Source organism: Stegastes partitus, unplaced genomic scaffold (genome assembly GCF_000690725.1).
Source record: "Stegastes partitus isolate 25-593 unplaced genomic scaffold, Stegastes_partitus-1.0.2 Scaffold609, whole genome shotgun sequence".
Lineage (NCBI taxonomy): Eukaryota > Metazoa > Chordata > Actinopteri > Pomacentridae > Stegastes > Stegastes partitus.
Window position 1 is genome coordinate 198,605 of NW_007578340.1, and position 25,289 is coordinate 223,893.

Here is a 25,289-nt window from a genome sequence, read left to right on the forward strand (position 1 = left end):
TCCCTTTGCAATTCCCCCTGCAGAACTCCTATACACAGCTCTCGCTATCTTCCCACCTCCACCCCCCCACCTACAGCCCCAGTGACATCTTTGATTTCTTCACCATGGAAGTCTTCATGGACATCTTCTGATTCAGACCACCTCTCTGATTTTCCATGTGTCCAGTCCCTCATTTCTTTGCTTTAATACAAGCACTTGGCTTTGCTTTGCTTTCTGCTTTTTAAAAGTTATTATTATTCCTCCTGCACGACATGCTGTTCTCTCTGGTTTGACTCTTTGGTTTTGGTCACTCTTCATCTTTGGATTATCAGTCAACACATCTTGATGGAGCACCTCTGGATGTAAGTTTACACTCAGATGCCTCCAGTCATCTTTGACGTGTTCTCGCAACAGTCAGTAGTCCCTCTTTAATTCCATTTTCGCACCTCACAGATGCAGCTTCTGTTCCCACCACCTCTAACAGTTCCTAACCAAACCCAATCATTGTCCTTTATGTTGCTGGGCAAGGTACTCAAAGGAAAACAAAGCAAATCAGCAGTCCAGCTCCACATAAAATCATAGCAAGTGTGAAATATAAAAAAAAAAAAAGGTGATTGTGAGAGGGACTGTCACTTGAATCTGTGCCTGCCCTTACACTTCTGCTTGTCTGTCTGCACTGCATGACTGGAAATCAGCCCAAATATGGTTCTGTGCTGATAATTCTGTTAGGTTTCCTCTCCTTGTGTCCTTTCCATATCGGAAATGGAAGGCATCAAATAAAGGTTCAATCTTTTAAGGACAATTTGGCTTTCAAAATATTGAAAGACTCCTATTTTTGATCCTTTAGGTTTGAATAAAATGTGGTCTTAATTTTTGCAGGCCTGTCTGTGAGCATTCACATTTAGCACCTGACTACTGCTTGTTGCATTACCTCTTAACATACAGTGGTTGTCAGAGCCGTTGCAGGGAGAGCATAAGACTTCATGAGAACTTTATGCATGAGGCTCTATGCACTCACATGTGTATGCATTCTATCCAGTACAAATCACTGGTCAGTATATATTCATAATAAATGGTTCTGTAAAATTAAAGACTGTCACAATATTTTCAAAAGTGGTTATGATTTTTTTTTATCAGATTATTTCTAAAATCTGTTAGTGTAGCCAGGATATGCCTATGGAGAGGTTGTTGTGCAAATTACTATTAAAGTAATCACAAGACAAACTAAAGCTATAAATTAAATTCTTTAGCGTTTACATTTCCACTCACAAAGCCACTACATAGTCGTTCTACTCAAATGCTTATATGCTTTACATTTAGGATACTTCACCCAATAAACCATACAGACACGTGATGAAAATTAATATAGCATTTTCAGTATCTCACAAACATTTTAAGTTTATAGATGTATACAGATGTATATCTGTTGCCTGGTATGTGGTGACTACCTGTATATATGTCTATAAATAACAATGGCATGCTAATCTTTGCAGGTATAATGTTAATAAGTGTTGGAAGTCAAATCATATGTCAGAGACTCTTCTGTCAACTAAGTTGAATATTTTTTAATTTTAGTCAGTGTGTCTTATAACAACCAGAGAAAACAAGTAGAAGCTTGCAAAAATGCACAGGCATAGTAATTAAATGAGCTATTGATCATAAGGGGAATCATGAGTACACATTTTTCAAATTCTAGCAGGGCAAGATGCATGAAAAAAAGCAAAATACAGAACTTGACAGCATGCGCTGACAGTTAACTGATTAGAGAAGCTGAAACCTGGAGTGCACTGGTTGATGAACTAGGCTTGCTCAGAAGAGGTCATCAAACATGGCAAACCGCTTGAAGCGTGTAACATCATAGCAGTTTTTTTTTACAGTGTACACTGTGAAATGTTAATTGGTTTCCATGTTGTTTTTTAATGTTTTAAGTGAAAAGATACGCTTTTGTAACTTGTTTTAAACAGCAGCGCATGTGTGCTACCTTTGTCATTATTCCAGTAAATTCATATTGTGGTCTGACACAATTTGTTGGCAGTTCAAATAGGGCTTAACTCATATTTGTCCATCATATGCAGCTTTGTTTTATTGATTTTTAAATGCTCAAAGTTATGCTTATATGACTCAGAAATTTGACTGTTAGTGTGGTTAAAGTCACCACCAAAAAATCAAGTCAATGGATATTCTGATTGCCCTACAATTTATTCAAAAAAAACATTAAAAATGTGATGGGACTGTCAAAATTTGAAGTTGGGTAAGGCCTTAATATAAGCTCAGTCTTATTTTACCATGTTAGCATGCTGGCACTTGTTGATTATCCCAAAGTGTGGCAGAAGCTGATGGGAATGTCAGTAGTTTTACAGTTATTTGGTTGAAATATAGACCGTTCGCTCAAGGCTCAATCTTGAGGCTCATCTGACCCACAAAACAGCTTTTTCAAAAAATATGTCAGCCCGCTGGTGGTGCTACAGGGAAAGGTCGCGACTAAGAGTCAGCCAACTTCCACACATTTACTTTATACCTGTATTAATGCTGAATTGACACTGGACATATGCTGTCAGATACAATGGTAATGTCCAGGAATACGTACAGGCATTAAGCACCCCTCTACATACGCCCAGAAGCACTGCTGTTTGTGTGCTTTTTCAGCTCATCTCTTGCTATTAAAGCTCTGAAATGCTAATATGACCTGCAAGCTATCACATAGTCATGATTGAGTATGATAGTTGAAATATTTCATCCTCAACAAAACTGATGGATTCACCTATCAGACAGTGAATTACTGGATTCATGCATGCACAAGTGTTTCTATGCTACTGTAGCATCCATAAACCCTTGCAACGGCTTTGTTCAACTGACCTTGAAAACAATTATTTTTGAAATCATGTTCGTCATTTTGCCAGCTGGAGGCTGCAGAACAAAGACAGGAGACAAGGAGAGCAGTTTGTTTGATCAGAACGTTGAAGAATGTTTCTCTGAAAACACTGTGATAGTTTTTGGTTCGTCTCCTGCTGAAGAAGCCATCATGGATTCCATCTAAACAGAATACAATCTGCATGAATGTGCTTACTGCAACGTGCATTGTTCTTCACCTTCTTGCTTTATAGTATAGAAGCTTTGTCCTTTCTTTGTTGCCCAGTCACAAAGCTCATTAGGACTGTAACTTTAGAATCGTAGAGCTGGCTTGGGCTTTTTAGACAGGTTTTTGCTTCTTCCTTGTTACAGAAAGCGTTTTTTTTTTTGTTTTTTTGTTTTTTTTACATATTGCCCATGTGGATAGTTGTGTAATATTCTTTTTGACTTGGATGATTCATACTTTTAAATCATGTTTTTATGTATTCATTTTATGTCTTCATTCTTTTTCCACTATGTAACAGTAAGCAGTTCTTCAACTTAAAAGTATATGTGTGTGTGTGTGTGTGTTTGTGTGTGTGTGTGTGTGTGTTCACATATGCAGGAGATGCTGCGCTGTGTGTGGAGACACCTGGTCGGCGTCCTAAAGGGAGAATCTCAGACACTCTGCTATACTTCCAGCCTTTTACACACACTGGGATCTGTCACTGTAAGGACTGTAGACCTGAACTTTTTTGGGAAAAATCTGTGTTTGCTGAGTACTTCTGCTATTTATAGTAGATGGGATAAGCGTGTGTGCATGCGTGCGTGGAAAAAACAATTAGACCACCCTTATTTTCTTCAATTTCTTGTTCATTTTAATGCCTTCCTACCACTAAAGGTATATTACCTGAACAATACAATACTACCAAACCACTAGCTGGTCGCTGCAGGAAACGTCTTTCTACCCCACGAGATGACCGTGCACTCATCTGTTCCTGTGTCAGGAATTGTCGTCAGACCTCCAGAGACCTTAGAAATGAGTAGTGGGCACTGTCGAGAAATGTGACTTGTTCGGCAAGGACAGTTGGAAACTGACTTCTTGAAGCTGGTCTGAAGTCACACAGGGCACAGAAGAAGCCCTTTATCAACCAAAGGCAGAGGAAAGCCTTTCGCTGATGAAGTCTTCTTCCAATCAGCTGGAAAACTCTTTCCTGCCTCGAATGCTTGGATGTTCCAACAAGACAATGCCCCTTGCCACACGGCAAGGTCAGTTAAAGTCTGGATGGAGAACCAGAACATTGGAACCATGCCTTGGCCTGCTCATCACCAGATCTAAATTGAATTGAAAATCTGTGGAAAATCATCAAAGGCAAAATGGAGAACCACAAGCCAAAAAACAAAGCAAATTTGTTAGAATTTGTTCAACAGAAATGGGCTGCTGTGACAGCAGAACAATGTCAGAAGCTGGTGGAGAGCATGCCAAGACGCACAGCTACAGTCATCAAAAACAATGATTGTGCGATCAAGTACTAACTCCTGTGTGTATCATGTGACTAAAACAGACAGAAAAGAAAACATGGAATGCCTAAAAGCCCTGTTTTTGGCAGCACAATGGCATAGCTATTGATGCAAGAACTTAAGTGATTTTGGTTATCATCAAGAAAATCATGGAAAATGGCTAGATATCAGCTCTTAAATTAAACTTTTATGAGCTATTTTTATAGTTATTATATTTGTCCAAACAAATGCACCCTTTGTTGTACCAGCAGGCACTGAAATGAACAGGAAATTGAAGAAAACAAGAGTGGTCTATTTTTTTTCACTGTCAGACATTAAATCAGACTAAACTTTTCCTGTTTTAGGTCAGGATTACCAAAATTATTTCTATCTGCGAAATGCCAGAATAATAAGTTGGGATGTTGTTCTCAGGCTTGCAAGCTTCCCCCTTTTTCCTCCAGATGTAACAATGGCCATTATGGCCAAACAGTTCAGTTTTAGTTTCATCAGACCACAGGACATATCTCCAGAAATGAGGGTCTTTATCTCTGTGTGCATTTGCAAACTGTAATCTGTTATTTTTATGTTTCTTTTGGAGTAATTTCATCTTCCTCTCTGAGTAGCCTTTCAGCACATGTCGGTACAGGACTGGTTTTACTGTGGATAATGACACTGTCTTACCAGCTTCCACGATGACCATCGTTGCATTTGTAGGAAAAAGGTGGACGCTTGAGAACACCATCCCAGCTGTGAAGTAGGGGGGTGGCAGAATCATGTTGTGGGGGTGGTTTGCTGCAGGAGGGACTGGTGCACGTCACAAAACAGATGGCATCATGAGGACAGAACATTATGTGGAAATATTGAAGCAACATCTCAGGACATCAGCCAGGAAGTTAAAACCTGGGTGAAATAGGTCTTCAAACATTATCACACTTGAATTTGTTCTATGGCACTTATCTAGATTGTTTTCTCTTGACTAGATTCTACTTGTGTTGTATGTGCTCTCAGATGTACGTCGCTTTGGATAAAAGCGTCTGCTAAATTAATAAATTGTAGAAATTGTTGTAGACAAATGAAACCTAAGGATACTACCAGATTAGTAATAAAGAGGTTTCAGGACAGCAAAGTCAGTGTTTTGGAGTGGCCATCACAAACCCCTGATCTCAATCCTGTAGAAAATGTAATTTAATGTCAGACAGTGACAAAAAAAGGTTGTGTCTTTTTATACAGTGTATGTGACCTGTAGCCATGTACTTAAAAACCATTTTATATACTAGTTGGTGTGTGTAGGCTCTAATCCTCTTTGCATGTGTAGGTCCTATGTTGTGTGGACAAGCAAGGTATCTTGTCGTGGCCTAACCCCAGTCCGGAGACTGTGCTGTTCTTTAGTGGACGAGTGGAACCCCCTCATAACAGCCAGGATGATCTCAGAGACGACCTGTCTGTCAACTCCTACTGCCGAATGGAGACGGATGATGATAGGGATGAGGTAAATATCTGTGTGTGTTCTCTTAAGTCATTTTTAGGCTCAACAGCGCTTTCTGTATCATTATTTTTCTTTAGAACGGTTTCTGGCTGATCTGACATGCATAGCTAAATCACACCAACATTACAACTAGTTTTTCTGGTTTGAGCAGTGTCATAGGTGAGTTGGTGTGCTCGTTCTACAGGTGAGCAAGGAGGGTGGGTGGAGATAGACCATAGACTGTACAAAAGATGGACGTAGCTACCATGACGTCACCCGTTGGTTTCTGCAGTGAGAAAATGAAGCCAGGGTTTTGCTACTTCCTGGTTGACATCTTGGATTTTTGGAGCCCGTGATGCAAAAATCGTCAGGGGGGCGGAGCCATAGGAGCAGCGATTGGTCAGACGGATTGAGAGGCGGGCCCTCTCTGCCCGTCCACATTTACCGCCTTCTGCTCGCTTCGTCTGTATGGTCGCTGCCGACTGTCAATCAAGCCAGCCACGCCCCTTGCCCCGCAAAATTTTGACGATTTTTTAAAAATTCTGTATTGATGTATTTTCAGATTGGCCACCCAATCTCTGAATTTGACTATGAAAACTAATAAGAAAAAAATCCTGAGCTGTAGGAATGCAGTATTTCGTGATCTGTGATCACTTCTTTTCCAATTCAAGTCTATGGGAGCCAGGGCTTTTTGGAGCCAGCAGCTAGCGGATGTAGGTTTTTGACACTTCCGGGTTGGCTTCATTTTTCAGGGCCGGTTGCTACGTCCATCTTTTATACAGTCTATGAGATAGACGCAGGGATCATCTTGTGTATTTAGGAATCCACAAAATTACATTAAGTCATTTTAAAGCTTGGAAGGAGTATTTTCAGGGAAGACAGCAAAACAACTAAGCTTGATGTATTGGCATTTTTTGGCTAGAAACTGCCCATGGCTAACTAAAACTCAGTTATTCATCACCTGATAATTCACAGTGTTGCATCCAGTCCTGACTATTGTACCTGCTGTACAGGCTCAGGAGGCAGAGGCTCTGCTCTGTCTACCAGCAGAGTCCTCCGCCCAGCTGGGGGAGGGACCCGAGCCCAGCGAGACGTCACATGACACAGCTCGTTCGTCTGACACACTCCGACTTCGGCGCTCCTGCCAGCCTGCACACACTCGCATCAAACACCACTCTGGATCCAATGTGAGCTTCAGCCACGACACAGAGGGAGGCGAGGACGAGCAGACACAGGTAAGAACTGGAAAGACAACTCAGGCCTATGTAGTAGTGATGTAAGATGGGAAAATGTTGTCTAAAGACCTCTTTACAATGTGGGGTTTTGGGTTGTTGATATGCAAGTTGACAGTCATGATAGAAATGTGGTAAAATCTATATTATACCAAAGTCCCTGAGCTGTGGTAACCAAAGACATGCTGCTTTACACAGAGACAGAATATTGTGTTTGAATTCTCACAATGGGACTGCTGCTGTGTGCCATGTCTCCATAGAAAGCAATTAGAGTACAACATAAGATGATGCAGAATACACTAAGCAGCACATTATGAATACAGTTTGGAAAATCAAAAACAACCAACATGGCAGAGGGTAAATGAGCAAAAAATGACTGACAAAAAGGAAAACCTGGCAGTGCTGCATCTTTAAAACATAAGTGTCGCAGCTATGTTTTACCACACATTTATTGTACACTCTGATGACCTCAAATAGATAGGGTCTGACACAGACTTAGAAGAAGCACAGTGTAAATTAAAATAATGTATTTAAAATATTGTTGTCATAAAGTCTAAAGGTCCCTTGAAATGATATTGACTTCACAGACTGTGCTGTGATGTTTGTCATTTGTCTCCAGGAGTTTGCGATGGGCTGCCCAGAAGCAGAGGCTGAGGACTTTGTGTGTGACTACCACCTGGAGATGCTGAGCCTCTCGCAGGACCAGCAGAACCCAGCCAGCATCCAGTTCGATGACCTTTCCTGGCAGTGCCACCTGCCCTCCCTCAAGCCTCTGGGCCTCAACATCATGCTGAACCTATGCAATGCCAGCGTCACCCAGCTGCTCTGCCGCTTCTCTGACCACCTGTCCAACTTGGCTTTGCAGGAGAGCCATGGCACGGTGTTGCCCGTATACGTCCCCTGGGGGCTCTGTGAGCTCTCCAGGCTCATAGGTGAGTGTGGACTGATGGCAATTCTATACCTTTTTGGTTTAAAGCTGCTGTTTTTATTCAGTGGCCTGGTTCGCCTCCTAGTTTAGACTTTTAGGTCATATGAGGACAGCAGTCAGACAGATCTTATTTTGCCTGGCACTTTAATTTCCACCTCGAAGTTTTCTTCAGACAAAAGCCTGACTGACTCATGTCACAGCTTATAATACAGACGAAGTTCTAGCCCTGAAGAAAGTCCTTAAATAAAACGAAGGTCTGAGCCTAGAGAGCAACGATCTACTCCTGACGTGGTTTTAAGAAAAAGTAAGACCACAAGTTGTTGTGTTGATGATACCGATACATTGGAATGAGAGAATTTCACCAGGCATCTCCCTGGACTGAACATAGTAAGGTGAAGGTTTAACAGTTTTTGTGTGTTTGTCTGTGTGTCTCTGTGTCAGGGTTCACTCCGGGTGCGAGGGAGCTGTTTAAACAGGAGAACCACTTGGCTCTATACCAGCTACCAACGGGAGAGAAAACCAAGGAGTTCACCTCTCGGCGCCTGCATTATTTCACCAAACGCCAGCCTCCCATCTCCCACCTCATCTCCCTGTTCGTACGAGACTCTTCTTCCAGTGAGTTGGCACACTGATTCCGTCAGTTTGTCTTTCCTTTCTATTTTGTCTTCCTTTCCAGTTTTTAACTACATTATTATACCTATCTTATGCATTTTGCTCTATGTGGTCCCATCTCCCTATCTTCTCTCTTTGCCCAAATATTCAAGGACAATTTTTTTGTTTTTGATGCTTACTAATGTTCTTCACGCTGTTGTAGATAATGTCCAGATGTTATCACATGGTTCAGCCGATCTTATCCTGGAGGCCTGCACTGACTTCTGGGATGGAACTGATATCTACCCCCTCTCAGGTTCAGACAGGTATCTATCAAACCCTTTTTATCTTGTTTTACATCATTAGTATCAAAGTACCTCTGTCATTACAGGTGAAATTCTTCCATTTAAACCTTTTTTATTTCAACATTCTGTTCACGTGTAACAGAAAAAAGGTTCTGGACTTCTACCAGCGTGCCTGTCTGTCAGGTTACTGCTCAGCCTTTGCCTACAAACCCATGCAAGTATCTCTGTCCTGCCAACTGAATGGAAAGTGTGTGGAGCTGGCCCCAGGTCCCTGCCTCTTCTCTGGGGTGGAGCTGCCCTCCACCACCCCTATTAAACACAACTCATGCAGGAACAGCTGGAGCTCAGACGGTACATATTCATAACAGAGGGATAAAAAGTTATAATGCAATAATACTGTAGTACTTTTATTGTTTCTCATCCTGTGTTTCCCTGGTCTGCCTGCAGAGGGTATAGGTGAGGGTGTAGAGCGTGAGGACTGTGTTCAGGCCCTGAGCGGGCAGATCTTCATGGGCATGGTGTCATCCCAGTTCCAGGCAAGGTTGGACACAGTCCGTCTCATTGATGCCCTGGTCACTGCTTGCATCCGCTTTGTTTACTTTTCCATGGAGGATGAACTCCGCAGCAAGGTGAACACATACAAGCGTATATGAACATTTGAAAGCTAGTTTATCTATTTAATGTGAATTTCCCAGTATGCAGTTGATTTTACGCCACAGTAGGTGAAAAAGCAGGCACACCTGCTTGTAATTATTGCTGTCATTTTAGTAGTGAATGTAATAAAGATGAAAGCTAATTTAGTATAGTTTGTACAGAATTAGTAGTAGAGCCATGTATCGTAGTTAAAATGCTCACATCCCATTCCATATACAACATAGTACTACTTAAAAAATGTGATCGCATTGAGAAACTGACATTTTTTCAGGCATGGTGTAAAAAAAAAACTGATGTCTTGCTGCGCGGTACATTTGTATAACAACAAAATGTTCTGGTGGTAAAATTGGAGGAAGAAATGAATTGATTGTAAATCAATCTTCTGTCATGCTAGCAGCAGCAGCAGCAGTAGTACATATTGGAGCAGAAAAATGCATAAATTATAATATAAAAGGTGCAATGTGAAAATGTGTACACAATGTCAAGTTCAGTATACTGCTATATACAGTATAGTATAATACAGTATGCTACTGTATTCCAACAGAAAAGTGTCTGTGGGGAATACTGGTTAAAAGAACTCATGCTGATGTGTGTAGTTTTTGTGCCTGCACAGGTGTTTGCAGAGAAGATGGGTTTAGAGACAGGCTGGAACTGTCACATCTCTCTGACTCCAAACGGAGACAGTCCCTGTGACGGAGCACCATCCAGCCCCAGCCAGGGCTCACTGCACGAAGACCTGAACCAAGGTACCTGTGCTTGTACAATCTTAGGTTATTGTTCATTTTATTGTTGTAGAGTGGTTGTTATTGTACCTTCGATTTAGGAGTAGAAACTTTGCATTTAAATTCAACAGTTCCTTTTTTCTATTCATGAAGGTCTACAGAAGGTTTAATCTTTTAATGCAATGCACTTCTGTCATCTTGCCATGGATTTCCTCCTCATTTTTCTGCATCACTTGGTAGCAAACTAACTGAATGTTGATACAGAATCGAAGCACCAAGCCCCAACTCACTTTATCCATTTCCAGTAAAAATTGCTCCAAAAGAAGAAGAAAGAAGATGCATCCTCAGTGAAAAAGAGAGAATGGTAGTGTTACTCTGTGCAAACTCAAACTGCACTGTTGTAATTGTCATTTAGATATAATTATGACTGTGCTGCACTCGTCTTAAAGGTTATCTGTCATTCAGAACCACCAACATGTGTCAGAGAGCAAAACAAATGGGCACAGCAGCCTCACTTCCCCCTCCCTTCCCTTTCATTTATAACCAGTAAGGTTGTTTACACAAGCGCCAACACAAAAATAATCCATCCACAACCACTAGCCCATGCTTGTATTGTAAAATACATGGTTGTAGCGTGTTGTTAGCTCGAGTAACATTGTCTTCAGCTCACCTGTCTCTCATTTTCTCTGCGTGTATCTGCTCAGCTCCATTTGTGTCAGCTTCTATACACAGGTCCGCTCTGGTCCGTCAAAGAGTAAACCCAGTCAATCCATAGCTTGCCTTTGCCCCGACTCTAGAAACAGACACATAAGGTAGCAGCAGAGAAGCAGAGTGGAGCCTCAAATTACCAAAAGGGACTATCATGCTGAGCTAAAATGAAACTAGTGCACAAAAATTAGGTAAATAACATTGGTAAACTACTTCAAATTCTTTGGAATTTTTGTGGCCCTGGCTGAACCCTGAACTGCACTTTTCCAGTGTGGTGTGAACAGTCGCTTTTGTTGTGTTTATGAATGCAAATATGTTACATAGCAGATAGCTGTTGCTGTGATCATAATCTACGTTTACGTTCATGCATATTGCACCTTGAATTGATACGAACTAAGGAACGCTCTTGAATGAGAGGAAAAATGTCTTTAAGAACCAGAAAGAGAAATCTAGTTGATTTTTACCGAAACTCTTAGGAAAAATTTTACAATGTGGAAGTTGTTCTTGTCTCTTGTCTAACATAGATTCTCGGGATGAAGCAGAAGGTCCGCTGCTGCCAGAGGAGGAAGCCCACTCGGATCTGGCCAGTTTCCAGCCCACAGACAGCGATGTGCCCAGCTTTCTGGAGGACTGCAACAGGGTAAATAAAGAAGCTACTGCTCTCCTCTCACTACAGTGGAGGAAGAATGTGAAGAAGTGTGTGTACCCAGATTTTTCAGTCTTTTGCTTTAAAATGATGTATTGCTTCTGTCTGGACTTTTAACTAGATCATTTTCTGTACTGCTCATAAATATTTATGTGGAACTTACAGTAATTTAATTTAGTATGAATACAGTCAGGTCCATAAATATTTGGACATTGACATAGTTTTCAGCATTTCGGTTCTGTACACCACCACAGTGGAGTTCAAATCCAGCCACACCTGGCCATGGAACACATGGAACTGTGTTATTCCCTCATTATTTCATTTACAAAGAGCGGATGAAAGGTTTAGAGTTTTTTTAAGCGTGGTATTTGCGTTTGGAATCTGGTGAGGTCAACTCTCAAAATGAAGCAAGCCAATATGCACCCTGACATCTCTACGGAAAAAAGTGATTATTTAAGTGATTTCTTGATTGAACAGGTCTGGAGGTAAACAGGCTTGGATGTGGTCAGTGAAATTGAACTCAACTTTCCAAAAAATGTGATTAGCCACAGTTAATTCATGATTTAACGAGGGGGACAATTACTTTCTCACACAGGGCCAGGTAGGTTTGCAGCTTTTTTCCCTTAAAACATTGAATCATCATTTAAAAACTGCATTTTGTGTTTGTTTTGGTTATCTTTGTCTGATGTTTAAATTTGTTTGATTGTCCTAAACATTTAAGTGGGGGAAATTGGAAAGAAAAAAAAAAAAAAGAATTTGAGAAGGGGGCAAGTACGTTTTCATGGCACTGTTAATACAGTCATGACTATGTCTGATAGCAAGACTGTCAGATTGTCAAGACGGACGTCGAGATACAAGGAGGGATTGATGAAGGGTAATTTGTTGTTGATATTTATTGTTTATAGTTGTTATAATAACTAGTGTATTGTTAGAACACTACGCATCGCTGGATTTCACGTCTAAATGACCGATGCGATTGTGCACATTACGGCCAATTCCATCCTGTCGGAGCACTCCTCCAGGGTGGAAGTGGCCGGAACGCACAGGCAGTACCTGACTGCTGATGCCAGTTTAGTTACTGATCACGGTTCTGTTTCCACCATTGGTGGCGGCGGCAGGGGAGTGGCGGGCAAGATACGCTCCATGTTACCATCCGTGTTTACTTCTGCAAGCACTGAGCGTGCTCGCTGCGTGTGAGGTCGTTGTGTCCTCTTCTGTGCATGTGGAACACTTTTGGGTCGTATGAAGTTCACACAGGAGATCACATGTAAGTCACATTTAATTGGAAATGTGAACGAACTCGCAAAAAATTAGATTTCACAAAAAAAATCTGAATTAAGCATTAAGTCCTGCAGCATGAATGTCGCCAATCTGTCGGATTAAGTCAGATAATACGCTGTTATCCTTATTTGTGACATAAGATGTCATGTCGAAGTCGAAATCCAAGGCTGTTGGTATGTTAAAGGCTATTTTTCATGGGTTCTGTTCGTTTTTCCTAAAAACCTGTCTGATAGCAAGGTTTTTGCATTTTTTTAAGGGTCGGTTTATCGAGTCACGACTGTACCCTCAAACTAAAGCTGAAAGTCTGCATTTTAAAGTACATCTTGATTTTTTCATTTCAAATCAATTGTTGGGGGTGTACAGAGCTGAAATGTTGAAAATTGTGCCAGTGTCCAAATATTTATGGCTCTGACTGTATGTTGTCATTGAATTTTTACGGTTCCTGTTATGCTGCTCCTCCTGCTGTATTCCAGGCCAAGTTACCTCGTGGGATCCACCAGGTTCGTCCTCATTTGAAGAATATTGATAATGTGCCTCTCTTGGTGCCACTCTTCACTGACTGCACCCCTGACAGTGAGTTTTTGTTATGTGTTTTTTATATACTTTAGTTAAGATGTCCTGTCTTTATCTGCCACTCAGGAGTAAAGCAGACTTCTAAGCAAAAATAACAAACAAGCAATAATTCATACAGTACCAGTCAAAAATTGGTCTTCTTCCTCTCTGAGTAGCCTTTCAGCACATGTCAGTAATCCTAACTGACCTAAAACAGGAAAAGTTTAGTCTGATTTAATGTCAGATGGTGAGAATAAAAGGTTATATGTCTTTTTATGCAGTGTGTGTAAAGTTCTAGTTTCAACTGTATTTAGGAGTGAAATTGACAATCACAGTGTTTTTTTTCTTGGCAGCCATGTGTGAGATGATGAAGATCATGCAGGAGAACAAGGAGGTGACCTGCTGTCTGGGAAGCTCTGCTAATTTCCGCAATAGTCGCCTGTTCGTACAGAGTGACCTCAGGTATACAGATAATAAGCCCTAAACATGTTTTTGATTTGTAAATTACAATAATTATAATTTGGGTTTGACCAGTGTTGTTTTGTAACTTCAATAGTAATTTAGTTTTTATCACCAAACATTAGCAGTACAAATTTTGATCCCTAATGTTGTGAGAAAGAATTATTAAAAGTTGCCTCTAGTGGTGTCTCCTCAAACAGTAGCAACAGAAACAATGATGCTGTTGCTGTCTGTTGTCCACCGCTAAATTCATGGTTCATATTTGCTGTTGTTTTTATAATATTATTCATATTTAGTATCTCCTGTTGCAACAGTCTGAAGAAAAAGCACAGATAACACTTTTAAAGGTGGTGGTGTATTGACTCGTGTTTTTACATGAGCTATATGCGTTGGAATACGAACCAAAACAACTTCAGGCATGCTAATGTATTCTTCTATTTTCCTGCATTAAGTACACAAAGACTATCTGTAAGCCTGGATTGTAGCAGAGGTAGGTGAGAAAATGAATTTTTGGAACTTGGATGTACTCACCCGAGTATTAACTTATCATATAATAATGTAATCACACAAACTGCTTCATATTTTCTATATGCACCTACTACAGACAGCATTCAGACTCCTTTACTTTTTGAACCCTTTACTGTGTTTCGAATAAAATTTTAATCCAAAATAAAACTTGCATTTTAATGACAAAGAGAAAGCTTTTTTTTTGTAAAGTTGTGATTTAAGTTATTAAAATTCTAAACTGAAATCTGTCATTCACAAATGTATTCAGACTCCACATTGTGGTCAGTTGTCTTCTGTTTTCTTTACTTGAGTTCAAGTCACTTCTTATGCATAAGTAGAGTGCCCCTGTGGACAGCTGGATGTGTTGGGCAGCTTATTCAAGTTCATACTTGTAAGCTATATAAGGTCCCACAATTGGCAATCCATGTCAGGACAAAAACCAAGTCCAAGATACTCTCTGTAGGTCTTCATAATGAAAGTGTTGTGAGGCATAGATTAGGGTAATATGTGTAAAACCATTTCTAAAGCTGTTATCAGGAACACAGTGGCATCCATCATTGTGATATGGAAGTACAAACCTACCAAAATTTCCTCTAGAGTTGGCATTCTGGCCAAATTGAGTAACCCAGCAAGAGGAGCTTTGGTCAGTGAGGTGATCCCAGCAGTCACTTTGACTCGTCGACTGTAAGATGCGGGCGTAAGCTACTGTTTATTTTAGGTGTTTTTTCCCTAATAATTTCTACCTCTGCAAGGTACTATATTAAGGTTCTGAGTACTTTCATGAATAACAATGTTTTTGTTTTGTTTTTTAAGTTTAATGCATGTATGGAAGTATGGAAAAACTGAAGGGATCTGAATACTTCCTGAAGAGGCAGTAACAACAGAATAATCCTAATTGGCCCAAATGTAAATTTTCAATCTCTTGGGTTCACAGCATTGCTTTGGACCCTCTGTACCCATCTCAGTGTTCATGGGAGACTTTTGGCTACGCCACCGGAGGAGGATTTAATGGAGATGCTGAGGGACTGTCTCCTCTGAGACTGTCCGGACAGCTCAACAGTATGGGCTGCTCTGTCACCTTCCACCAAGGAGAGAGCGTCAGCATAGTCAAGCTCATAGAGCAGGTTAGGTGCACAAGGCACTCATACACAAAGTGCAAGAGAGACGCTACTTTTCTTGATCTGTCTTTGTGTGATTGTGTTCCAGGCACGACACACAACCTACGGAATCCGCAAGTGCTTTCTCTTCCTGCTGCAGTGTCAACTGAGTCTGGTCATCATCCAGGTGAGAGAGGAAACTTCATAAGCTCTGAACTTATGGCTGTCTACAAGGTGTTTCAGAGAAGTTTCAGGACTGGTGATACAAAAGCTATGCATTCGGGACTTGAAAATCCAACCCATGACAATCCGAAAACCTTGCTATCCGACAGGTTTTTAGGAAAAATGAAAAGAATAGCCTTATCATATCGACAGCCTTGGATTCCAACTCCGACATGACATTTTATGTCACAAATAAGGATAACGTCGTATTATCTTACTTAACAATCCGACTGCAGGACTTAAAGCTCAATTCAGAATTTTTTGTAAAAGCCGATTTCTTTGCGAGTTCGTTCGCATTTCGTATGAACTTCATACGACCCCAAAAGTGTCCCACATGCGCAGAAGAGGACACAACGGCCTCACACGCAGCGAACCTGCTCAGTTTTTGCGGAAGTAAACACAGATGGTATCGGTGGAGCGTAACTGCCACTCCCCCGCCGCCGCCGCCACCACTGATGGTGGAAGCAGAACTGTAACCGCTAACTAAACTGGCATCAGCAGCCAAGTACTGCCTGTGCGTTCCCACCACTTCCACCCCATCGGAGCGCACCCCTGGGATGGGGGATATTCATCGTTAATTGGATCTGTGTTGTTCAGACTGTCATGAAAAGACCAGTTACAAGGCGCATTAGAGAAAAAAACAAAATCAGATTTGGGGCACTTCGACCTGCTGTCTGAATGTATTTACCTTTGATATCAACCGACCGGCCCGTACACAAGTGCACCAGTCAATCAGGCGTGAAATCAGCAATGCGTAGTGCTCTAACAATATACTAGTTACAGTGGGTTGCAAAAGTATTCACACCCATGACCAAAACTCAATTTCTCAGAACAGAACAAAGCAAAAGTGAGTTTCACCTGTTCATATGAAAGNGAGTCTGGTCATCATCCAGGTGAGAAAGGAGACTTCATAAGCTCTGAATTTATGGCTGTCTACAAGGTGTTTCAGAGAAGTTTCAGGACTGGTGACACAAAAGCTATACATTCGGGACTTGAAAATCCGACCCATGACAATCCGAAAACCTTGCTATCCAACAGGTTTTTAGGAAAAATGAAAAGAATAGCCTGATCATATCGACAGCCTTGGATTCCGACTCTGACATGACATTTTATGTCACAAATAAGGATAACGGCGTATTATCTGACTTAATAATCCGACTGCAGGACTTGATGCTCAATTTGAAAATTTTTTGTGAAATCCGATTTTTTTGCGCGTTCGTTCACATTTCGTATGTGATTCGCTGTGTAAACTTCATACGACCCCAAAAGTGTCCCATATGCGCAGAAGAGGACACAACGACCTCACACACAGCGAACCTGCTCAGTGTTTACGGAAGTAAACACAGATGGTAGCGATGGAGCGTAACTGCCGCTCCTCCGCTGCCGCCACCACCGATGGTGGAAACAGAACTGTGACCACTAACTAAACTGGCATTAGCAGCCAAGTACTGCCTGTGCGTTCTGGCCACTTCCACCCCATAGGAGCGCACCCCCGGGATGGAAGTGGTTCAGATATTCATCATTAATTGGATCTGTGTTGTTCAGACTGTCATGAAAAGACCAGATACAAGGCGCATTAGAGAAAAAAACAAAATCAGATTTGGGGCACTTCGACCTGCTGTCTGAATGTATTTACCTTCTGTGTCAACCGACCGGCCCGTACACAAGTGCACCAGTCAATCAGGCGTGAAATCAGCAATGCGTAGTGATCTAATAATATACTAGTTATTATGCTAACTATAAACAATAAATATTAACAAATTGCCCTTCAAGCATCAATCCCTCTTTGTATCTCGACCTCTGTTTTGACAAACCGAAGCCTTGCTATCCGACATGAAAAAAGGTTTTACATTTAGTGTTGGATAATTGAGTCACGACTGTTTTTCAAATCCAAACTACAAACCCAACTACAAGTTTTCCCCTTCGAAGTAATCCCTCTGGAGTCTAAGGCACTTTTCTAGCCTTCTCTGCCACGCCGCCATGCACTCTTAGAAGGATTCTTCCAGGATCCTCCTCAGCTCCGTCATCACAGCCATGTTGATGTCATCCACGTTTTCAAAAGGGTCCCCTTGATGACCCCCAAGAGGAAAAAATCCCATGGAGCCAGGTCAGTGAGTAGGGAGGTTGCTCCAGCACGACGATGTTTTTCTCAGCCAGGAACTGTCGGATGCTCAGGGCATTGTGAGTAGGCGCGTTGTCATGGTGAAGCAGCCACCACTTGTCCTGCCACAACTCTCACCTCTTCTTGCGCACTGCACGAAGCAAATGCCGCAGGATCTCTTTGTAGACGTGTTGATTGATCGTCTAAAGGGGAAAACTCCTAGTTTGTAGTTTGGGTTTGAAATATATCTTTCGTGACACCAGTCCTGAAACTTTTCGGACACATCTCAGACGTTGCCTATTACGCTGTCCTATTTTCTGCAACATAGAGACATTCATGACATTAACTAACTAAAGTGCCTCTGATGTTTGTGTGCAGTTCTTAGCCTGTCTAGCTCAGCTTCCTCCTCCCATGAATACCACTGACATCCTTTGGGTGTCCTGCTTCAGCTGCCCTCTACTAAGGTACACACATACTGTACAAACTGGAAATGCAGAAATTCATACTGTCCATTTTGGAGTTTGATTGTATGTGGGTTTGTATTGTGTTGGCAGTGTGTCACTGTTGGGGAAGCCACCTGACTGTTCTGTTATGACAGTTGCCACAGGGAAGAACCTGGATGCAATCCCAAGGAAGGTAGGGTCTCAGAATTGCAGGAGCTGTTACAGGATCATATCATACGAAATATACTTATTTAAACAGTGTAATACACTGCACACACTACGTAGTGTTAGAAAACTCTTTTTGTGTTTTTTTTTGTTTGTTTTGTTTTACCTGATTTGTGAAGTTTCACAATTCGATTGGTTGGTTCTATTCCATGTGGAGTCCTGATGCAGACATGCATATAGACACAGCTCATAGGTCCAAAACTGAGAAGGTTCTGCTATCATTTTATAACCATGTTCATTCATTTAGACTAGTTGGAAATCACAAGTGTACTTAGTTAACTTTAGTGATCCCTGGTCCATTCACCGTTGCTGCACTGAGTTTCTAATGTGGGGCCTGTATTTTCAAAAGAATTTGTTTTTTAAAGAGGAAACACTTGTCAGTTTAGAAGTACTGCAATTACTGAGGTGTTTGAATTTTCAGTCATTTGATACTTACGTGATATTGCACAGGAGGTGTACTTAGGAAGCATCTGAATGCACAGTACAACAATGTCATTGGTAGTAAGTAAATAATAAGTTTGTGTCATCACTGCATCTTTTTTAAAATTTTGACAAAAACTGCCTCTAGTTTTGATGAGCCTGACTGTTCTCATGTTGCTGTCTTTGACCAGACTCAGAACTACTTCCTTGGCTGTTTCCTGCTAAAGTTTGGTGTGACTGTGTGTGCCTACCTGTTGGCCTTTGGGTTCACCCTCCACGCCGTCTGCCCCCAAGGCACTAACTTGACCTTCACTGACAACACCACTGTCACCTGTAGCTGCATATTTACAACCAGGTATAACGAGCTCTGCCTGCAACAGTCCACCAGCTGGTCCATTCATAGGGTTATTTGGGACAGTAATTGCAACCTATCACTGTTAGTTTGACCAGGATGTTGTTGGCAAAATGACAGCAGGATAGTGCTCTCACTGATAAGAGAAATAGAGGGGAAAAGCCAGATTTCATGTTTCATTAATACTTCTTCTGTGTGAATGCAGTTCTTCAGATGAGGCTCTTCAATGGTTTAATGAGCTTTCTAATGGCCTGCTGCTCACTCAGAAGGTCATGGCAGGGTTCCTCGTCTTACACACAGGTGGGCACTTGTTCAGCATAAAGAGAAATCAGATTCCCATGCTTTGTTCTGAAAATCAAGCCTGTCATTGTTTTGTCTCGTTTCAGTGGTGATCTCTCTCAGCTATGTCCACCGTTCCCAGCCTCTGTGGAGAAAGAGCCCGTTCAGCAATACCTGGTGGTGTCTCACTGTACCTGTGGTGTAAGTTGTCACGTCCTTTGGATAGATACTATCGGTTGGTCTTTTGTATGCTCTACAGATTTACTGTTCACCTGTCTTTATCTCTGATATCATTGAAATCAACATAGATGCCTCGCAGCTGTTAGCAGCTGCTTCCCAAACAGAAAGACGCAGCTGTTTAAATGGTCTGCACTCATAGGCTGAGGCAGTGTTTACACTTGATGGATAACGGCAGTCTTGCTGTAGATATTGTACCTACAACAGGTTTATTTAGCACTTCTGTGACAGATTTAATCCACTGATCAAAGGATGCATAGTATGTTATCGTACTTAATTGTACTTTGATAGTGTGGTTTCATAGTGTACATTTGCCAGAGATCCAGTCATTCCTATGGGAGCCTCTGTGATCTAGCAAAGTCCCCCTTCTGTCTTTTTTTGCAGTCCTGAATATGCTTATTTTAAATATTTTATATTTGAATTAAAATATATATTTTTGGGCTGCAGGGTGGCGCAGTTGGTAGCACTGTTGCCTCGCAGCAAGAAGGTTGCCGGTTCGCGTCCCGGTGGGGACACCGGGATCTTTCTGCGTGGAGTTTGCATGTTCTCCCCGTGCAGCATGGGTTCTCTCCGGGTTCTCCAGCTTCCTCCCACACAGTCCAAAAACATGCCGAGGTTAATTGGTGATTCTAAATTGTCCGTAGGTGTGAATGTGAGTGTGCTTGGTTGTCTGTCTCTAAATGTAGCCCTGTGATAGACTGGCGACCTGTCCAGGGTGTCCCCTGCCTTCGCCCTAAGTCGGCTGGGATAGACTCCAGCCCCCCCGTGACCCTAATGAGGATTAAGCGGTGTATAGATGATGGATGGATGGATTTTTGAAGGCTATATGCCACGTTTTTTGTAATGCTTATATTTTGTCATGTATTTAATACTCCATGACATTTTATTATTTGCATTTTTTCCATGTATCAGACAGCTGGGCACTGCAGTAGAAATGCTGATGCCACTGTAGTCTGACTTGACGTATGCAGACTTCTGCTATAAGTCTGTCATTTCCTGTGCACATTTTGTGTCACTCTTTTCTCCGATTATACTGCCGCGCATCGTCCCCTCCAAACGCAGACTCTGAGCAAGGACAAACCTTGCATTGTTTTATCTGATGTTGTGGTATAGCGACTCATAAAATTTCATTGGCATGGGCACTGACGATCAGATTCTGGTATCGTGACATCCCCAGTTTATTCTAAAGTTAACTGCCTTACTGTTGGAGCTTTCCTGTTGTTTGTTACTGTTAACTCTTACTCTGTTCTCACCAGACTGCTCAGCCAGATTGTACAGGCCACCGTGGATTTTCAGTTATGGCGCAATCAGGACAGTCTCCTGAACTTTACCCTGGGAAACATCCCGCTGGAAGCCTGGCTGCTGGTCTCTCTGTCCCCTTTACTGGTGATGGTGGTCAATGAAGTGGTGAAGCTGCACGAAATTCGGTATGAAACAAAGAAAGCTGTTCTGGATGGACTAGTAGTGATGAAAGAGAGGAATATTTTAAATGGACATAACCCATGAGCATGCCAATGCTGGGCAAATGATAGAGAGAGGCACAAGCAGATATTGCAGTGAAAGCAGCTGGGAGCAATGTGGGATTATTTACAGGTCAGATCAGTCCTTGATTTTCTCTCATCTTCTGCAGAGCAGGGACGTATTGTGAAGCTGGAAAAACCCAGAAGACTGCATCTCTGTTTTAATCATGAGCTCTTATTTTATCCTTTTCATTACAGCGTGCGAGTTCGTTACCAGAAGAGACAGAAGCTGCAGTTTGAAACAAAGCTTGGGATGAACTCTCCGTTCTGAGGAATTCCCTCTAAGGAAGTTGGTGTCTTGGCAATACTGGGAACTAGTCGGGGCCCTTCAGGAAACCGTGAAAGGGCTGGGTGCACACGCTGTCGTACCAACTGTCACCACCTCAGCCCTCCTGCGCTGTAACTATGAGACGGAGCAAATGTCCAGCAGATGTTCCAGTGCGGGCTCGTGTTTACGCACCAGGGTGTATTTTCTTAAAGCTGTCCATCAGTTATGTGAAGGGCGGGGAAAAGGAAGATTCCAAAGCATTCATTTCCACTGAATAGAAAAAGAGCCAAAATAGGCAACTACTTGTTGACTGGTTTCAGTTTTACAGGCATGAGGAATGTTTCTAAAGAGATTGATTGCTTCCTCACTCGTCAATGCAGTTCTTCACCACTGAGAAAATTGTGCATGGTTTCTCTCATCTCCAGGATTGCCCCAGGTACCAAACAGTCCACAAAATACTGCTTCACTTTCAACTTATTTTGATGTGAAGTTAATTTTCATTTCATCCAAAGACATGATTGAATTGTGACATATAATCTAACCAGTCCAACGTTGACTCATTTAAACATAATGTCAATGTGTCTTCTTTAAAGGGAAACACATAGGGCTGAAAAGAAAAAGGCACTGTGTAACTATGGAACCCCAAAGTGTGCAATAATCCTGAAATATGTGTAGATACAGCATTCATTTGTGAAACAGCTTAAGAAGCACTTAAACTGTCTTACTGTTAGACATCTGAAAATAGCTTTGACATTTTCATAATAACAGAGTTAAAATGTCTTTTAATGATGGCACCCTGCTTCGCTTGAACTTGCAGCCTATCACATTGAGTCGATTAGCTCCTTTTAGCTAGAGTGTCTAGCATGTCTTTGTTTTCCACGAGCTTAAAAAGGCTGCATATGCTTCCTGACTTGCTCGGCAGGGTTCATTACTCAGTATCAAAATGAAGAAACAGCAGCCATTCACATTAGCTAAGTCAGCATTACCTTCGCTGTTGATCATAAAGATGTTCCTCAGAAATAAATAGTTGGCTGACTGACAGTTACTTGCTCTACCTAACAGGACTCGAAATCTGGTAGCAGTTGTTCAGCTTGCTGATGTAAGATAGGAAGGTGGCCGAAAGGTATGACAGGTAATGTTAGGCAATAAACAGGACATTTTTTATTTGCTAATGTTCTCTCTTTTCATCTAACGTTGCACATATTGTGGTTCCATATGTAACACAGGACAGGGTGTTAAAACTACCTCTGAAAAAAATGTGACAGAAGCTTTTCTGAGCGCTCTTTCTGTTCCTTTCTGTAATTCACCCCAAGCCACACTTTACTCTTCAGTATGGTAGCCTGTCAGACCAAGCTCAATATTTTATTTTACAATAAATGCTCTTTGTTATAACTCAATTCCTGAGCTAAGCCTGAGTCAGACCTACAGCAAAACAATAAGGAACGAAGAATTAAATTGGATCATTTTGTACGCACGCATCTCCAGTCGTCTTAGCAAGTCCTTTCCCAAGTGTTGGGCTTACTCATCTCCTAGGAAGAAACCTCCTTCTGGTTTGCTAACATAACAGGATCTTCTGAAAGGTGCTTTATATCATTCAGTTGCCTTCCTTCTTAGCCTTTGTGCTTCTTTCATCTGTCTAAATCTCAACAGATAGGAGCTCAGGATACTGTTTCAAGTAGAAAAGATTGAATGATTGAGTCGAGTTCTTCAACAGATTTGTTAAGATTACCCCAGATTTCATATTTGACCTGCTTGGCTGACCAACCTATCCTAGAGGTGTCACTCATAAACCTCTTTGAGTTTTCCAGCTAATCTGTGGCTATCTCTACATTTACTGTCAGACCTGTTGATTAATGTGGTTTGTGTGCAGCAGCAGATGTCTGTATCATTGATGATCAGTCAGACCAGCCTTGTGTGTTGTGCTGTCATTATTGCAGATGAATGCTTTTTTTAAAGATTGCAGCTGTACACTGGCAGTGCACTATTTCAGAACTAAATACCTACTTTTTCACATCAGGACAAGGAAAGTCATTCTGTCTTTCTTGTCAGGGCCACACTACCCTGCTTGGAGGCCTAGAGACCCGAAGTAATCAATTTCACAAATTATTTTCAGGAAGATGTATTACACCCATATATATAAAAATGAAATATTTTCTTTTTTCATCCTTAACATTTACATATTACATGTCACAGGTATTCATATATTTTTCAAATATTCTTCACTGTAAGAAGCAATTGTGACAGAGGATTTATCCACTATTTCTAAACCGATTTGCAGTCAGTCAGATGAACACAAACAGTTGCCCCAAAAGTTGTGAGTCGTGTTGGTAATCCAGCCTTATTTCCTGTCCACTTGTGGTGTCTCCTAATCTAAGACTGCATCAAACATGGCATCTGGGGTTTCACATCAGGGCTGTAGCTACCATTGATGACGCTGAGGTCTTGTCATTTATCTGGGAATTTTGAGGTTTTATCATTTTCATTCTGTTTTTGTACGTTTTGTTAATCCTTTTATTCTGTAGTTAAACACTGACTCTTGGGAGATACTTTACATGCTGACTTCACAGTAAGTGTGTTTAAATCTGACTGCTTTTAGGCCAACAATAAATAAATAAAAGGAAATCAGCATTTCCCCATCTGTTTCTCATGATGTGGAGAAGGCTTTAAAACTAAATATAAACACATTTATTTATGTATTTTTTTGTGTGTCAGCAGTGGGGGCTTGATTTATGACCTCAGCATCTAAAATCCTGGCTGCAGCCCTGCTCAACCTGTGCTTTCTTTTTACACATGTGCCTGTCTGTAGTTATTCCATAGCTAAAAAGGCTACTTCAGGTTCCATTTAAGGTGGGGGTGTATGTGAGTGGGTCAAAGTAATGATGTGCAAAAGCACAGTCTAATTTACTGGTTGTATGGCACTAAAGTAGTAGTGATCACTTGTGGATGGACAAAGTAGTCGGCATGAAACTACTGAGAATGGATTTAAGACAAACAATACAATGCAACAAGAAAATATACACGATTGCATTTTGTTTGGATTGCCCTGTTTTATACTTTGCTCTTTTCTATCATGACAAATGTATAGACTATGCTGCATGAATACGATCCTGTGAATGCTCTGTCTTGATCAATGTACACATTCTCTATAGTTCTACTGTTCGGTTCACAGCACAAATGAACTCAGTCAGCATGGACTTCATACTGTGTGTCAGCAGGCCTCTGGTTCAGTTACTGTCACGCACACGCTTGGTTTGCAGGTTCAGGGTGTGGGCTCATGGACAATGGTGTAGTTGTTCACACGACAAACAAATGGAAATTTTGTACTTTTTAAAGTCTGTATGTTCAGGACTTTTGACAGTTTTGTGTATTGATTGTCATGTTAATAAATATGCTCTTTTATTTATACAAGTATTGTGCCAGAAAAATAATTCTGGAAATTAAGTGCATTTACTCAACTGCTGTACTTTAGTACAACTTTAAGGTACTTGTGCTTGAAGAATTAAGTAATTTTCTACTTTCTTCTTCTACTTCATTACCTTTCAGAGTGAGACATCGTACTTTCTACGCCACTACATTTACCTGACAGCTGTTTTAAACCTGTGTTTTCCAACACTTTCACGTGCTTGCAAAGAACAGTGTGTCTGTATGATGCCTAGAAGGTATTACCCAAATAGTGATCCAATATCTCAGCAAAAAATCAAAGAATAGAGAAAAAAATGAAGCCAATCTGTGTCAGGTCTTAAGTTTCTTCTTTCCTCTTCCATTCA

At 41.3% G+C, this 25,289-nt stretch overlaps 1 protein-coding gene across 1 annotated transcript in view; it reads left to right on the forward strand.

Annotated features, from left to right (window-relative positions):
* The window catches only part of tmem94 (transmembrane protein 94), a 51,142-nt gene extending 26,212 nt beyond the window's left edge, over positions 1-24,930 (forward strand). The window contains exons 12-32 of the mRNA XM_008289362.1: positions 3,434-3,538; positions 5,624-5,797; positions 6,787-7,008; positions 7,625-7,937; positions 8,375-8,548; positions 8,748-8,850; positions 8,972-9,180; positions 9,277-9,458; positions 10,097-10,229; positions 11,438-11,553; positions 13,314-13,413; positions 13,746-13,854; positions 15,293-15,482; positions 15,565-15,642; positions 18,157-18,242; positions 18,333-18,414; positions 19,058-19,221; positions 19,424-19,518; positions 19,605-19,698; positions 20,991-21,161; positions 21,453-24,930. Of these exons, the coding sequence (XP_008287584.1) occupies positions 3,434-3,538; positions 5,624-5,797; positions 6,787-7,008; positions 7,625-7,937; positions 8,375-8,548; positions 8,748-8,850; positions 8,972-9,180; positions 9,277-9,458; positions 10,097-10,229; positions 11,438-11,553; positions 13,314-13,413; positions 13,746-13,854; positions 15,293-15,482; positions 15,565-15,642; positions 18,157-18,242; positions 18,333-18,414; positions 19,058-19,221; positions 19,424-19,518; positions 19,605-19,698; positions 20,991-21,161; positions 21,453-21,525 (2,973 nt within the window). The 3' untranslated portion in view covers positions 21,526-24,930. The remainder of the gene's footprint in view (positions 1-3,433; positions 3,539-5,623; positions 5,798-6,786; positions 7,009-7,624; positions 7,938-8,374; positions 8,549-8,747; positions 8,851-8,971; positions 9,181-9,276; positions 9,459-10,096; positions 10,230-11,437; positions 11,554-13,313; positions 13,414-13,745; positions 13,855-15,292; positions 15,483-15,564; positions 15,643-18,156; positions 18,243-18,332; positions 18,415-19,057; positions 19,222-19,423; positions 19,519-19,604; positions 19,699-20,990; positions 21,162-21,452) is intronic.
* Positions 24,931-25,289: the final 359 nt, after the last annotated feature.